The sequence below is a fragment of the Pelodiscus sinensis genome, chromosome 2, assembly GCF_052426305.1.
Source record: "Pelodiscus sinensis isolate ZL-2025 chromosome 2, ASM5242630v1, whole genome shotgun sequence".
NCBI lineage: Eukaryota > Metazoa > Chordata > Testudines > Trionychidae > Pelodiscus > Pelodiscus sinensis.
Window position 1 is genome coordinate 205,178,306 of NC_143053.1, and position 16,841 is coordinate 205,195,146.

A 16,841-nucleotide genomic window follows, 5' to 3' on the forward strand; every position below is an offset into this window, starting at 1 on the left:
CCCCTAGTATTGCTTTAAACCTCATATCTGCAAATTTGCCTTTTGGACAGAGGATTGATGATGAGTAACTGATGATTAATCATGATTGGCAAAAGCCTATTTATATAGTTACCATTCAGTTATGCTGTGAAACTTATTTTGGGAAAATTGTTCTTAAATAGTCTAACAAGTTTAGAAAAGTGATAAAATATTTCAAGTGTTAATTATGCTAATTGACATTAAAGCCACAGTCAAAGTGCAATTCTCTGAAGCTAGGTCAGCATACAGGGAACAAGACACTGTAGAGCTCAGGTGTTTATCGGGCCTTAATTATTTCCTTATCAAATATACTTATTTGGGGAGAAAAGATGCACTTTATTTGCCCATGTTGCAAACTCCACCTGGGATCTATAAATCAAGCTATGTTCTGACTGCAAACCTTACATTGTTTGCAGTAATAAAGATTCTTCATTGCCAGATATCTAGTTATGCAGTATCAGTGTGTTGTCCTCCATGGCTTTTCACGTGTGTAACTGATTGGAGCTTAGTAAATCATCATATTGATGATCTGCAAAAAGGGACAGTCTCAGTCTCCTTGCTTCTTATATTGTTTCTGGAGTGCTCATAGTGGGAATGTGAATGATTAACCAGTAAGGATCACTCCAAGTGATGCTCACTGGTTAAGGATAACTGTAGGGGGGCTGAAGCAGCCTGCTGCCCACCATGGACAGTAGGCTGCTATAGCTCTGTGGGGCCGCAGGCTTGGGGTGCTCTAGTCTGGCCTGAGCAGCGTCCACCCACAGCAGGCCGTGTGTGGCGCTCCAGTCCAGCTTGCCTGCCCACCCCTCTTTAAGCGGTTAACTGGTTAAACATAATGTTAAATCAGTTAACTGATAAAATTCCATTTAACGTCCCTAGCTCATAGTTGTAAAAAAAATTTGGATTTTAACCTGTAAATAGATCTACATGAGTACACCCTTGTGCTCAGACAAATCTCTTTGCACAAATCAGTCCATTTTATTCATAAAAGTAAGAGTACCATGTGTGACTGAAGAGAGCAGATCTGCTCAATTAGTGTATACAGGCACTCCCTGAGTTATGAACATCTGCACATACAAACAAAAGCTCACCTGTTGCCTCAAACAGGGATATCCTTAGGTCCTATGTGATAATGTTAAACTGGTTCCTGTGATGATTTTTTTTTTAAACAATCTTTAGCCACACATTAATGAAATATTTTTCAAGGGGATTTTGAACTAAGCTCCTGTAGACTAACACCGTAAATGCAGAAACTGACAGTATATACCTGAGGTTGGCAGATGCTTTTTAAATGACTTTATTGCCACTTGAATGGCTCTTTCACAGATTCAATGTTCTGCTAAGAAGTCTGGTAGAATTTTTCACCTTTAAGGATATGTGTTTGGTCATACTGGGTCAGACCAAATACCCATCTAGTTCAGTATCCTGTTTCCAGCAGTGGCCAATGCCAGTTTTATCAGGCTCTTCTCATATGGCAGCCATTTCATATATGCAAATTTTAAGTTAACAAGATCCTCTTGGGAGAAAGCAGAGCCACAGGGCAGGGATAGGAAGAGATGTGGATATTAAGCCCCTGTGGTGCCCCTTCACTGCTAATTGTCCATATGGGTAAGGATGGCCGTGGCTTCAGAGGAGCAGGCAAGGCACAAGGTGATGGTGAGCAGCACAACTGATGGCTGGAGGACTCCAAAGGAGCAGGGGATGGTCATCCAGTCTACAGCTGGAGAGAAGCAGTGCTTTGAAGGGGAAACTGCCACTTCTGTCCAGCTGCTGACTGCATGGCCATCCTCTGCTCCTCAAGAGTCTTCCGGCATATGGTTGTACTGTTCATTGCCTCCTGCTGAGTAGGAGCTGAGTGCAGCCTGTGAGGATGGCAGCCATGGGATTGGGCTGGCTACAGGAACCAGCACAGAATTTGCAGGGAAGATGAGGCAAACGAGATGCTTATAAATCCCATTCAGAATCTCCACCTACCACTTCATCCTCCTTTAATTAAACCTGCCTTTCCTCAAGTACCAACATTCAAGGTTAAATAAAAAACTTATTTCTACTATTTTTCATTACAAATATAATAATTTCCAGCTACATTATGGGTTAAATAGGCTTTTTGGAGCTAGCCTGAGAACTTAACTGTCATTTATTATATTGTTTCTGTGGGAAAATGCATTCTGAGTTCCAAACAACCAACTTACAAAGGAACTTTTGGAACACAACCCATTTGGAAGTTGGGGATTTGCTGTGCCAGGTCTAATAGTTGCATTTCAGTGTAGGGCAGCACTTCAGGTTGTCTATAATGGTTAAAGGCCTCAAAATATCTGAAATTTGCAATTTACCTTTCAAACTCCACGTGTATGACTAACATGAGCGAAAATAACTTTCACCTTCTCATTCTCCTCCAGCTATCTGTTTTTTATTTCACTACAGAAGCTGAAAGAGGACATAAAATACAGATTTTTGGGTTTGATCCATTTCCTAGTAAGAGGCAGTGTGTCTTTCTGCTGTCATCCACCAGATTTAAATAGGTGATTTGCCATAAAAAACCAAATTTGTCACAATCACAACTGAAACCATTTTTTTTCTTGCTACCTTCATTTTTACTAGGATGAAAATGGTGCAGTAATGAAGTTAGTTGCATTCCTATTCATCTTATTATAGAAAATCAAGAAGATAATAAAACTTCCGCTCTACTCTGCGCTAGTTAGGCCTCAATTGGAGTATTGTGTTCAGTTCTGGGTACCGCATTTCAAGAAAGATGTGGAGAAATTGGAGAGGGTCCAGAGAAGAGCAACGAGAATGATTAAAGCTCTAGAGAACATGATCTATGAGGGAAGACTGAAGGAATTGGGTTTGTTTAGTTTAGAAAAGAGAAGATTGAGGGGGGACATGATAGCGGTTTTCAGATATCTTAAAAGGGTGTCATAAGGAGGATGAAGAAAACTTGTTCATCTTGGCCTCTGGAGATAGAACAAGAAGCAATGGGCTTAAACTGCAGCAAGGGAGGTTGAGGTTGGACATTAGGAAAAAGTTCCCAACTGTCAAGGTAGTCAAACACTGGAATAAATTGCCCAGGGAGGTTGTGGAATCTCCATCTGTGGAGATATTTAAGAGTAGGTTAGATAAATGTCTATCAGGGATGGTCTAGACAGTATTTGGTCCTGCCATGAGGACAGGGGACTGGACTTGATCTTTCGAGGTCCCTTCCAGTCCTAGTATTCTATGATTCTAAAATCAAGAAGATAATAAAGCCTCCTTTTATGCCAACCCCACTAATTAATTAATGTTCCTTTAATTGATTATGTTATATAATTCAATAAAAAGATTTTTAAATTTCTTCTATATTACCTCGGGCTTTTAACTTAATTTTCTGTTCGTATTCATGCTACCTGATAAGTTTACTTGTTTGACATTGTATCTTTCTAAATGCTCCTTCATGATTGATTCAGCTGTCAATATGCCAATTTAATCAGTTAGTGTTACTATAGTATAGTTTCGTCTTTGTAAAAGTTGTTATAAAAAGAGTTATTTTCATACATTAAATGTTTGTGTCTGTCTTATGTTTCATGTTGCAGTTTTAGTCAATTTCTAAAGAGTTTAGTGGAGTTTAAAGAAAATATATACATAATGTATGTCAGTGATCTCCAACCTTTTTAAGCACGAGATCACTTTTTGAATGTAAGAGCAGTCCAGATTCTACCTCGGACCCAAATATGTTTTCCTCCCTTCATGCCACTTCTCTGAGGCCCTGCCCCTGGATGCTCCATCTTCCCTGCCTCCCCATTCTTCCTCCCTTTCACTAGGTAGTGGCAGAGGGTTGGGGCACAGGCTCTAGTCTTGGGCTAAGAGATTTGGAGTGTGAGAAGCTCTGAGCTGACCCTGGGGCAGGGAGTTAGGGTGCAGGAGGGGCTTCATGACTAGTGCAGGGGTTTGGGATACTGGCTCTCAAGCTGGACACTACTTACCTCAGGTGGTTCCTGGGTTGTGGTGCAGTGAGGCTAAGCAGGCTCACCCCTGGCCTGGCCCTGCACCTTTCTCAAAAGCAGCCAGCGAACTCTCTCCATCCCAAGCCCTGTGTCTCACCCATCCATATTGTGGAGATAGAATATAGGGTGGAATGGGGCATTAGCACTCCCTCCTCTCCTTTCCCTGCCCTGCACAGAAAGCAGGAGGCTCATGAGGCAGGGCAGTTCCAAGGCAAAGGGCAGAAGGTGCACAGCAGTGGGGGAAAGGGCAGCTGAAGGGCTAGCACTTGATAGCCTCTTGGCCAAACCAGTCAGGATCACCTGTCAGAGGCTCCATGATCTACCAGTAGATCCCAATCTACTGGTTGGTGACCACTGATGTATGTATTTCTAAATCGTTTGATTGCCTCTAAACTTACTTCATTTTCTTAAATCTGTGGACATAAATATTACGTGTAAGTTTGTCATCTTTAGTTCTGATCCTGCATTAGGATCCACTAGCATAGACTAAGTATGTTAAATTGTGGTTATCTGGATAATCGTGTAGTTGATACAATTTGTATTGAATGCATGATTAGTTGATGAGGGTTGCTCTACAAAGCCACAGCAGGGGTAGCTCCAGGAGCCGGCATGAGCCAGGACTAAGCAGTCCTGGCTCCTGCCAGCTCCAGGATCCTCCCGCGCTGTGGCTTTACGTGTAAAATGTAGAAAGAGCCGCTGGGTTCTTACTACATTTAAAATACAGAGGCACAGATCCCTGGACCAGTGCGAGCTGGGACTGCTCAGTCCCGGCTTGTGCTGAGTCCAGCAGCCCCTGTTCATGGTGGTCAGCTCTGTCTGCTGCCGGAGCAGCCTCTGATTGTGGATGTCAGGGCTGGCCCAGCCCTTTCCACTGTGAACAGAGGCAGCAAAGTGTGGGGGGAGCGAGTAGTTGATACTCCAGTCAACTATCTGATAAACTTATGCTTATTGGGTAGTCGACTGCTCGCTAAAATCCCTAGCATAGACACTTGCTTGCCCTGTTGAGAATCCACATATGGAATGAGTCCATGCTGAGTCCAGAGCTAGATAGAGCGGCTAAAGATTTCACCAGTGACATTAAATGGCATGTTATACAGAAGTATGTATTCGTGGTTCTTTTAAAATATTTCTTGATGAATATAAAGACCCAGTTTTGTATATAGTGAACAATAGTCATGCTTGACAAGTATTACATAATGTGTGTAAAATTTTACTAGGAAATATTGCTTACCAAGTGTCTTTGAAGTTTTAAATTTGGGATGAATATTTAGAACAGGAAACTCATTATTACTATTTTTTTTTAGGTGTTTTGTGGTTACTCTCTTATTTGGAAAAACAAATTCAGAAAAGTACCTTGAACAGTGTGAACACTCATTTCTTCCTCCTACTTCTGTTGGGATTTTTAAGGTAAGCAGTATAAGGACAATTTATGATGCTTTATAGCCTTGGTCACCGACCAGTCTATCAGGAGGCATTTCAGGCACCTCCTCTCCCCCCCCCCCCCCCCGGCATCCCCCCTCCCCGGCATTCTCCCCGACCCTCAAAAAGTAGCCTGTGCTGGAATTACCTCCTGTGAAAATGGAGGTAGCACCAGCTTTCTGCAATGTGGGGAGAGAAGCCCGACCCAGCATCTCAGGAATCAACTGAGCTGCTCCTCCCTTCTCCCAAATAGCCAGCGTGCTTCCTGAAAAACAGGGTCTGGTGTGCAGCTGGGGACTTCCTTCCCCCTGCTGCCTGCCTTCCTGTACTGGCGGCGGGGGGGGGAAGCCCTGGGTTACGGAACCGCCCGCCCCCACACAGAGGAAGGCAGGCAGCATAGGGAAGGAAGTCCTTAGCTGTGCGCCAAATATAACTTCTCAGGAAGCATGATGGTTGTTTGGGGGAAGGGAGGAGCAGCCGGTGTGCCTCCTGAGATGCTGACTCTGGCACACAACCCGGTAACACCCTCCGCCCCCCTGCCGCTGCAAGAAGGCAGTAGGGGGAAGGAAGTCCCTGTCTGCGCACCAGACGCTGCTTTTCAGGAAGCATGCCAACTGTTTGGGGTAGGGGAGGAGCAGCAGTGCACGCCACAGGATTCCCCTGGTACCGGCTGAGCTGTTCCTGTCCCTGCCCCCTGGCCAGAATCTCCCCCCCCCCCCACCCTGCCCCCTCCTTTGCTCAGACTTCCACGAGTACCTTGCCCCCTGGCCAGACTCCCACCTGCCCCAACCCCCACTATCACCCCTTCCCCTGCCCCGGCCCCCACCAGCACCCTACCCCTTGGCCAGAACTCCATCCACCCCCCAATCCCTGCCTCCTGGCCAGACCCTCCCCCCCCATTGAGCACCCAGCCCCTGCCTCCTGGCCAGATGCCCCCTAGCCAGACACCCACCATCCTCCAGCCTCTACACCCTGGCCAGACACCCACACACCCTGCTCCTGCCCCCTCCCTCCTGGCCAGACACCTACCCCCAGCTTGCTCCTGTAACCTATTTTCCACCAGATTCTCTCCTCTTCCTCCCCCCCCTCCCCCAATTCTATGCCACTCACTGGCAGCCCTGTCCCGCACACTGGATCCCTCATTTTTGGTCCCACCTCAGAGTGTAGAGGGGCCCACAAATTCCAGTAACCCTGGAACCCCAGAAGAGTTAATCTGGCCTGAGCCCTTGAACCTCAGTCCTACCTATCTTCTCCCCGCATGAGTCTGGAGTGCCAGGAGAGGGAGCTGTCTCAGTTGGGGGTCACATCAGTGAGGCTTGGGGGTTGTTTTTTTGCATCTTACTTGTGTGGTCTCAACTGATTTTTTTTTTTCTGTGGGTCAATGACTTCTGACCCAAAACAGGTTCTCCACCCCTCCCATAAATAAAGACAATTCTGAAATGTTTGTGTGGGACATAATATTTTATTTAAAAATGAAGCCTGGCCAACTAGCCCCCAATTGGGGCCTAGCTCCCATCTGGCTGCAGCATCATAACACTCTTGCACCCCCCCACAGACCCTAATCCTGAGCCCATCATACACCTGAACCTCCTATCTTTAGCTCCCCTATATCCCCAAGTCTTCTGCCACAACATTCCTATATCATCCACACTGCAAATTTGTGTCCTGAGCCCATCATACTCCCAACCCCCTTGTTCTGAGTGCCTCACACACCCCAACCTGAACTCCTGCACCCTCACAACCACAAGCCTGCACCTTGCTCAGCACCCAAATTCTCCACCTGACCCCAACACTCTCCAGCCTGGAGCCCCCACTGTAATCCAGCATCCCCTTCTCCACATTCTCCTGTACCCAGATTCCCACCTGAGCTTGCACCTCTCACCCCTTCACCCCTTCCCTCCCCCAGATCACTCATTCCCACTCCAGAGCCTGCACCTCCTGCCTTAACCCAGTGAGAGTGAGTAAGGGCTGGGGACAGCAAGTGATGGAGAGGAAGGGAACAGAGAGGACAGGGCTTCAAGGAAGGGATGGGGCCTTGGGATTGGGGTGGGGTAGATCTTAGCTGGCCCTCATATTTAAAAAGTGATCTTGGGTATAAAAAGGTTGGAAACCACTGCTTTATAGTTTCAAGATCAGAATTCATGAACTTCAGACTTTCTTATATGACTTTCTTAATATGCTGTACTATCAAAAAATAAATTGAAATGTATCAGTTAAAGTGTCTGTTTCCCAAAGTGAGCAATTCTGTACTTAAAGTTCGAGTCAGGTTTTCTTCTTCTGCAACAAAGTATAATAAATAAGCAAATCCTGCATTGGCCTTTCAAAAACACAAAAAGTGTGTGCTATTAAATGATTATATTTTGATTTTTTTTTCTGACTACAGCAAGAGAAGCTGAAAGACACATATATGAAGTAGTTTGTTCCTGTGTGCAATCTGTAGTTTTTCCTCTAACTTTTATAGTTCCATATGTAGTCATTTAATAGATGTTTGTGTGTCGGTCTACAAAACTGTAAAAGTTGGAGCCTAGTGATCAGAGCTCTATGTCTCTTTTCTTAGCTGTTTTGTTTCCATAAGAATGTTAAACCATAAGGTATTTTTTAATTGTTGCGGAAGGACAAATCAGCATGTTAGTGATTCAGTCTTCTCAGCTTCCTAACAAAGTATTTCACTAAGATAAGTTGGTCTGTGCCTAGTTCCGATGTTTGTTTCTAAATATATTTTATCTAAGTCAAGAGGAATTGTATCTCCTGCTCCAATGATGCAGAGATGTTTAGATGTCAGCCTGTGTAGTTCTGTCTCAATCTAAGTTCTGTCTCAGTCTGTTTAGAGAGACAAGATGGGCAAGGTAAATATTTTATTGGACCAATACACAAACATTGTAGTCAATAGAAATTTCATATTTATTTTACCATAGCGTGAAAAAGGGAAGTTCAAATAGTTAGAGAGTTGCAGAGTTGCTGTCTATTCTTTAGTGCACACACAGTATAATCTTGTGTAAGAAATACTTCTGCTTCTCTTAATCTTGCACTGTGAGCAGATATTTGAGAAATCCTTCCCTTCTCTTAATATCCTCAATTTTTGTAGTAAAATTGCTATTTTGTTCATTGTCTGTGTAGACTAACCTATAAATGACGTTTCTCTGTCAGAAGTTTGGTCAGTTCTCACAATCTTCCCTGAAGCTTTTACTATTTTACTACTATTGTTTGAGCATATTTGTCCTCTTTTCTTCTGTTAACTCATATGTGTACTGAAATTTTGTTGTACAGAGTGTGTATGCATTTTTGTAGTACCCTATTTAACAGGCTTTCCAGAGCTTGTTAATAATAGTTCAGTGTTCTTTTAGGAAAATTACTTGTTTATTTTTGTGTGCTTAATGCAACACAGAGGATGAACTGATTTGCTCAAGGTTACAGTTTCTAGTATCAGGTATAAGACCCAGGGCTCTAACTTTCAGTCCTGTCTCAACCACATACTTTCTGTGGCATTACAGAGGAATCAACTTTTTTACCATATGGGCAGAGTTTTTCCAGTGTTTTCAGCTTGATTTATTATGTGGAACAAGGGGTGGGAAGATGTGTGTGTATTCAAATAATTTTATGTACTATATAACTCATTATTATAAGGGAAATACTGTATTATAGGATTATTCAATAAAATATGAATCTACCATAAACAGTAATGCAAGTAGGTTTTATTCATAGTGAAGATCTTATTAGTAAAATTGTTTAATCTCTTTTTAAGTGTACAGAAGAAATGAAATGTGAAGCCAGGCCTATTAAGATTGACAGAAGATTGACAGGTGCCAATATAATTGATGAACCTTTGCAACAAGTGAGTTTTAATATCAGGTATTTGAATGTTTTATGTATTGGATGTGGTATTTTTGTGGTCTTCATGATTAAAAAGTTTGCATGATCCACAAAATAGTTAACTGTATATTAATTGCAATAATTAATTATTGCTGTAATATAAATAGCACAGTCCTAAACCCATTTAAAGACTATTGTAAATAATTCTAACAGTTCCTGCCTCATTTACAGGTTGGAAAGTTCACTTTTAAAATCACATTTTTTTGTGGAAGACAAAATTTAACTTGTTTACATAGTGGCAGAATTTCTGTTAAATCCTTAATTTTACTTGTAACTGTGTTTGGCAGATTTTATTCAAAATGAGGAATGTGGACAAATGCAGCAATTTCAGTTATTTAATTCTTTTGAATAGTGGTTACAGTCAACACAGTAATGTCCTGTGAATTGAGCATTATTCACGATATTTAACAAGAAACAGGTCTAAAAATGTTTTGAGCCTCCTTTGTCATTTTCTGTTTACTTATAGAGCAAATATGACATGGGCAGTGTTGTTGTAAATTTCACTATAGTGCCTTGCAAATATGCTTTTACTGTAAGGGGAAGGTTGAAAAGAATGAATTCAATCACTAATTTTAATTTTGGTCTGTTTCTGAAGAAAGTGAAGATGTTTAATTATAAGTTTAAATGTAGCTTATGATGGTGATCTATTTATAAAATGTAACATAATTATGTAAACTTCACTTTTTAGAGCTGAAATGAAGCAATATTTTCTGCCCCCAAAGAATGTTGAAAATAATCCTGTAATAAATCTGAGAAGCACTATTAACAGTCTGATTTTCAAGAGTGTTTTTTCAAGAGTGACTTTATTTAAAAAAAATTTTTTCCCGAAGTGACAAGTATCAGAGGGGTAGCCATGTTAGTCTGAATCCGCAAAAGCGACGAGGAGTCCTGTGGCACCTTATAGACTAACAGATTTATTGACGCATAAGCTTTCATGGGCAAAGACTCACTTCGCATGCATCTGACAAAGTGGGTCTTTGTCCACGAAAGCTTATGCTTCAATAAATCTGTTAGTCTGTAAGGTGCCACAGGACTCCTCATTGCTTTTCCCAAAGTGAGTGTAATGATAGCTGACATAGCCTACATATAACATAAAGTTCTTCAAAAGTTGTGGATTCTGTGCTTAATATCAACACACACAAACAAAAAGGTGCCTGTTAAATAGTTTAGTTTTTATTCTAAAAGATATAACTGGTTTTCAAACCCTAGTATTAGCTCTCAAGCTCTGTACAGCAAATAATTATCAGAGAATACTTGTTATTTATATCCTTTCCTCCACATCATCTTTTAATAGTACTGTATAGCTCACCACTCTGACTAAATGAGTACAGATTACGTATTACGTGTAGTACCAAACTAGTATTTTACAGGACGCTGTTAAAATTGTAATACTGATCTCTGCCATATCAGCTCTGCCAGTTATGAGCATGTCTCTAATTTTGCCTTTTTTGCAGAAAATTGAGAGTGTGAGGTAACTTTGGAATAATTTGAAGTTCTTAAATTCCATGATTTCTTTCTATCTGGCTTCTAGCCAGGATATATGTAATGTTTTCTCAAACTCCTTTCCCTATGAATCTTTGCCTTCAGAGTGCATTTGATTCTGGAAGGATAACTTATGGTGCTGTATTCTTTCCCAAATATGTTTTTTGTATGTCCCTTATCTGTGAATATTTTCAGTGCCTACTGCTACTTCTGCTTAGTCATCTCAGACAGAATGAATTTGGTATGGTTGTGTATTTCACTCCTGCTCAGAATCTTCATTTTATTATTGTTTCTGTTTTAATGCTTGGGAAGTCTTTGAACAGCAGATCAGGCACAAGAGTTGTTTTACTAGAGTTGTTTTTACATTCCATTTGTATTTATAACTATGTAGACTTATAAACCTTTTTCATTTTTTTAAAAAAAGCTTAAGTTCTGTGTAATTTTACTTCACCTTTATTCCCCCTATATTTGATAAATGAAATTTAATCCCTATCTTTCTCAACTGTTGATTGACTGTGGCGAAGTTCCCTTAGAACAAAGCACAGTCAAGAAAAAACCACAACTTGGATTCTTTGTATGCCAAATCACTGTGTACACTCAGAATTCTGTTCCCAATGCTTAACTATGCATATACTGCAAGGATTGTGTGGGACAGATAAATTGTATATCCTTCTGCCTCCTCACTCTGATCATCTTGCAAAATTGAAATCAAACTGCGGCTGAAGCACAGTTCAGTAATTCAGAAAACTGTTTGTAAGGGAGGTAATTTTCCCTTTTATATACCTAACAGTTCTCAAATGTTGAGCCCAGGCTCAAGACTGTCTTCACTTCCCCTTTCCATTGTTTTTTTGAGATGTTTTTATATCTCTATTAAACCCTGCTAGAAGTGTGTGTGAGAGGAAAATAAAAGGTTTTACAAGATTAATTGGGACTGGAATACTCATTTTGAAACTCTATTTATTACCAACTTGCTCTGTTTTTATGTATGCAAAAGAGTTGTGTCCGTGTGATAGTTGATTTTATGAATATAGTTCTTGAAGATCATGTATTTTTAATCCTACATGTATATGCCATAATATTTATATTTATAATGTATGGATTCATCCCTGATGCAGTTTCACAAATAAGATAAGTGGCCAGAAGTCAAATTGCAAAGAGTCAATAAACTGCAGTATAGAAATATATCTTCAAAAAGAATGTTTGAAGCTTCTTAGCATAAGTAAAAATAGTATGAGCATTGAAAGAAACACAGTGAATTTCCAGCTTTGTTACTAAGTTTTTTCATGCAAAATCCATTATTTGCTAACAGTGTGAAAAGAGGAAATTTGCCAGTTATTTCATTCTTTAAATTTAATTGAAATTGATATTATTTCCATTGTCACAATTTTTGCTACAATGATGCAGGCAAAATTGTACTCTTTAGTACATATTAAGTCTTGTGCACTTGCCAAGTACTCAAACTAAGCATTACAGGCAGTCCCCGAGTTACGCGGATCCGACTTACGTCAGATCCGCACTTATGAATGGGGCTTTTCTCGCCCCGGAACTCGCGGGCGGCGGGACCACCCAGACGCGCAATGGTACCGCCACCGTGTCCTCCGGGGCAAGAAAAGCTGCTCCGGGTGTCCCTGGTCTGCTGGGGGGGTCCAAACACCATTTTATGTGTTTCATGCTGCCCCGCTGCGAGCAAAGCTGCAGAGGAAGCTGACCAGTGCCAGAGTACAATAGGTGTTTCTCTGTATTGGGGGGCCTTCCACAACTGCAAGAAGTCTGAGAATTTCATGTAGTAGTGAGTAAATTTGCATAGTCTAAGGTACGTTTCATGTCTGTGTAAGAATAAAATATATATTGGTAAAAACAACAATTTCAGGATTGATTTGATTCTCAGCTTTTTCCCTGAATGTTTTCAAATGTATGGGAGTTTTCTCCACTCTAACAATAGAGAAGGGTGAACGTTAGTTAACTGTAGAGACTGCTTAATGACTTCTTTGTTTCAGTTTTCACCAAGAAGTTTGATGGTGATGGGATGTCTAACATAGTGAATGCTAGTGGAAATGGGGTAGGTTTAGAAGTTAAAATAAACTAGGGGGCTATGGTCTCTGCGCTTCCCAATCTCCCTGTCGCAGGGGTGGGCAACCCTGGCTCTCTCCCAGCCACTGGGGAGGGCCAGGTTGTAACAATGCCATCCAGGGTCCCTCCCCCCTCTGCCAGCACAGTACTGTCTCTCCCTCCCCATTCCCCACTGTGTGGGTCCTGGCGCAGTGAACAGCTGTTTATAAAGCACTGGTAACTGCATGCTGCATGGCAGCTGCTGGAGCTTCAGCCAGCTGCTGTGCAGCGACTCAAGGGTCCAGGGTCTACTCTAGTCCTGACGTCCCTCCCCACTGGCCTCACTGCTACCTATCCCCATCTTTCCCCCACAAGCCCAGCAGTAGCTTACCCAGAGCAGCCCAGCAGCTCTGGATACTCCTCCTCAGACTGAGTTGGCTGGGCAGCATGAAACACATAAAATGGTGTTTGGAAACAGTTTTTATTGGAACAAGGCGACAGATCTGTATTGTGTGAGAGGGTTCTTGGGAAGGGTGAATGTGTGAGCATAAGGGGGCTCTTGGTGGAGGAGGGTGTGATGGGACTGCAGCTGATAGGGGCTGGGGCAAGAGGCTGATCAGCTGGAAAAGCTGATGCAAGTGTGGTGTGCGGCAGCAATGCAGATGTGGTGCACAGAGAGGCTTGGGCTGGGGGCAGTTGTTGGGGGGGCGGGATGCGGAGGGGCTGCAGCTGGTAGGGAGCAGGCTGGTCAGCAGGAAAGGCTTCCAGCAGCAATGCATGCGGAGGACCTTGGGCTGTTGGAATGATTGAGAGATGGGGGGAATGGGGATGAGAAGGGGCTGCAGCTGGTAGAGGTGTGAGTGGCAAGTGGAGGGTCTTGGCTAGGGGGTGGGAGGCAGTGATAGTAGCGTGGTATGAGGAAGGTCTGCAGGCTGTGGGGGAAGAGGCCAGTCAGCATAAAAGACAAGTGTGTGCGTTCTGGATTTGAGCTGGCTGGTGGCGATAGTAGCATGTCCCAAAGAGAGTTTGCAGGCTGCAGGGAAAGAAGCTGGTCAGTGCAGAAGCTGACCAGTGCCAGAGGGCAGGAACTGGGGGTGGGATCCTAAGATGCCTCCCCGGTGGAGTGATGTAAGGGCTACAGGAGCATCCTGGAGCTGGGGGTGGATAAGCCAGAGGGCAGTGCTTTGACATAGATGTATGGCACATAGAACTAATGCACAAAGTGTAGCCAGACCTTAAAAGGGGCTATTGTGGTGCAGTAAATGCCGGGGAGTGAGGAAACTAAACCATTAAAGCACACACCAGCCCATTTAACACCCAGTGCTCGCTAGTACCCTGGGAGAACTCCGCAGCATCTTGCGGATCATGAAGTTGGGAGAGATACCAGAAGACTGCAAAAGGGGCAAATATAGTGCCCATCTATTAAAAGGGAAATAAGAACAACCCAGGAAACTACGGACCAGTCAATTTAACTTCCATGCCAGGAAAAATAATGGATCATGTAATTAAGGAATCCATCTGCAAACATCTGGAAGATAATAAGGTGATAGGAACAGCCAGCATGGATTTGTAAAGAACAAATCATGTCAAACCAATCTGATAGGATAACAAGTCTTGTGGATGAGGGAGAAGTGGTGGATGTGGTATACCTAGACTTTAGTAAAGCATTTGACACGGTCTCCCATGACCTCCTTATCAGTAAACTAGGGAAATGCAACCTAGATGGGGCTACAGTAAAGTTGGTTTTCCAGCCAGTTATGCACCCTTCTCAGATAGAAATTATTAATGGTTCACAATCATGCTGGAAGGGCATAAGTGGAGTTCCACAGGAGGTCTGTTTTGGAATCAATTCTGTTCAATATCTTCAACAATTTAGATTATAGTATAGAAAATATGCTTATTAAGTTTGCAGATGATACCAAGCTGGGAGGGGTTGCATATGCTTTGGAGGGTAGGGTCATAATTCAAAATGATCTGGACAAACTAGAGAAATGGGCTAAGATGAATAGAATGAAGCTTAATAAGGACAAATGCAAAGTACTCCACTTAGGAAGGGACAATCAATTTCACACATACAGAATGGGAAGCGACTGTCTAGGAAGGAGTACTGCAAAAAGATATCTAGGGGTCATAGTGGACCACAAACTAAATGAGTCAACAGTGAGACACTGTGGCAAAACAACCAAACATGTCTGGGTTGCATTAACAGGAGTGTTGTGTGTAAGACACGAAAAGTCATTCTTCTGCTTTCTACTCTATACTGATTAGGCCTCAGTTGGCATATTGTGTCCAGTTCTGGGCATTACATTTCAAGAAAGATTTGGAGAAGACCCAGAGAAGAGCAGCACAAATGATTAAAGGTCTAGAAAACATGACCTTTGTGGGAAGACTGAAAGAATTGGGCTTGTTTAGTTTAGAAAAGAGAAGCTGAGAGGGGACAGGATGGCAGTTTACAGTTATGTTACAAGGAGGAGGGAGGAAAAATTGTTCTCCTTGGCCTCTGACGATAGGACAAGAAGCAATGGGTTTAAATTGCAGCAAAAGAGGTTTAGGTTGGACATTAGGAAAAGCTTCCTAACTATCAGAGTGGTTAAATACTGGAATAAATTGCATAGGAAGGTTGTAGAATCTCCATCAATGGAGTTTGGATAGACATCTATCAAGAATAATCTAGACAATGCTTGGTCCTGCCATGAGGTTAGAAGACTGGACTTGATGATCTCTTAAGGTCCTTTCCAGTTCTAGCATTCTATGATTTTTTGTGTGAGTTAAATATAGGTAATGTTGAAGTTTTAGTTCTGTATAGCAGTTACTCAGTCACTGTGATGTTAAAGATATGAAAGCATCATTTTATCATGTGACCTTCAGCTGTTGCATCTTCAAACACTAAAAGCTATTTGATGTATTTTTTTCTCTCTAAATGCTAGGTAATCCAGTTTTCACTGAGGGACTATGTCCAGTACTGGTATTATACACTAAGTGATGATGAATCCTTTCTTCTTGAAATCAGGCAGGCTCTTCAAAATGCACTCATTCAATTTTCTACTAGGTAAGTCTATTTGTTTTTTTTAGAAACGTGAGTTTAAGCAAGTATAAAATACTAGCTGGAGTTACCCAACGTTGCTAGGTCCTGCTTCCCGCTGGCTGATTCGCTTCCCCCCAAACCCCCACCAGCCCTGCTTCCTGCTGGCCGGTTCTCCTCCTCCCAAGCTATCCCGGCCAGCCCCGCTGCCCCCTTCCACTCCCCCCATGACCAGCTCTGCTTCCCTCTGGCAGCCCCTTCCCTGGCCAGCCCCGCTGCCCCCAACCCGCCCGCCAGCCACCCCTCTGCTTCCCGCCAGCCACCCCTCCCCCGATGTCCCCAGCCAGCCCTGCTGCCCACTTCCTCCCCCCGCCCCCGGACCAGCTCTGCTTCCCGCTGGCTGCCCCTCCCCTGATCTCCCCCGGCCTATTTCAGCCCAAGTAATTGTACAGCATCATATTTTGGTGGTGTTTCATTAACTTTGTTCTGAATGATTATCTTTATGTATATGAATTCTTAGATACACTGCCTATTACCATTAGGGTGCCTGTCTGCAACTTGATGCAGGGGAAGAGTTGTGATTCCCTTAGCTCAGGGGTGGGCAATAAATGTTAATGAGGGGGGTCCTCCAAGAATTTGGCAAGTGGTCAAGGGCCATACTTCTGTAGAGGAGGCACAGAGTCTGGGGTGGTGGATGGGGTGTAGAAGAGAGCTTGGGATAGAGGACTGGGGTGCAGCAGGGTGTGTGGGGTCTTATAGGGAGTTTGGGTGAAGGAGGGGGTTATGATCTGGGGCAGGAGATTGGGGTGCAGAGTCCAAGTGGGGTTATAGGTGCAGGAGAGGATTCTGGCCTGGGGGAAGGGTGGGGAGGGGGGAGGTTTGAGAGACTGGGAGAAGGGGGAAAGAGGGGTGCAGAGGGTTTGGGTGATGTGAGGCAGGGGAATGGGGTGCAGGGTCAGGGAGTGATATATGTGCAAGAAAGGATTCTGGCCTGGTGGAGG

The 16,841-nt window shown here is 43.1% G+C and overlaps 1 protein-coding gene across 8 annotated transcripts in view; it reads left to right on the top strand.

The window, feature by feature from the left end:
- Positions 1 to 16,841, top strand: part of SNX13 (sorting nexin 13) — a 129,231-nt gene that overhangs the window by 31,281 nt on the left and 81,109 nt on the right. For all 8 annotated transcript variants that reach the window (XM_025179082.3, XM_075922256.2, XM_006138336.5 and 5 more), the window contains 3 exons: positions 5,303 to 5,405; positions 9,160 to 9,249; positions 15,746 to 15,867. In XM_025179082.3, the coding sequence (XP_025034867.1) occupies positions 9,172 to 9,249; positions 15,746 to 15,867 (200 nt within the window). In that variant the 5' untranslated portion in view covers positions 5,303 to 5,405; positions 9,160 to 9,171. The remainder of the gene's footprint in view (positions 1 to 5,302; positions 5,406 to 9,159; positions 9,250 to 15,745; positions 15,868 to 16,841) is intronic.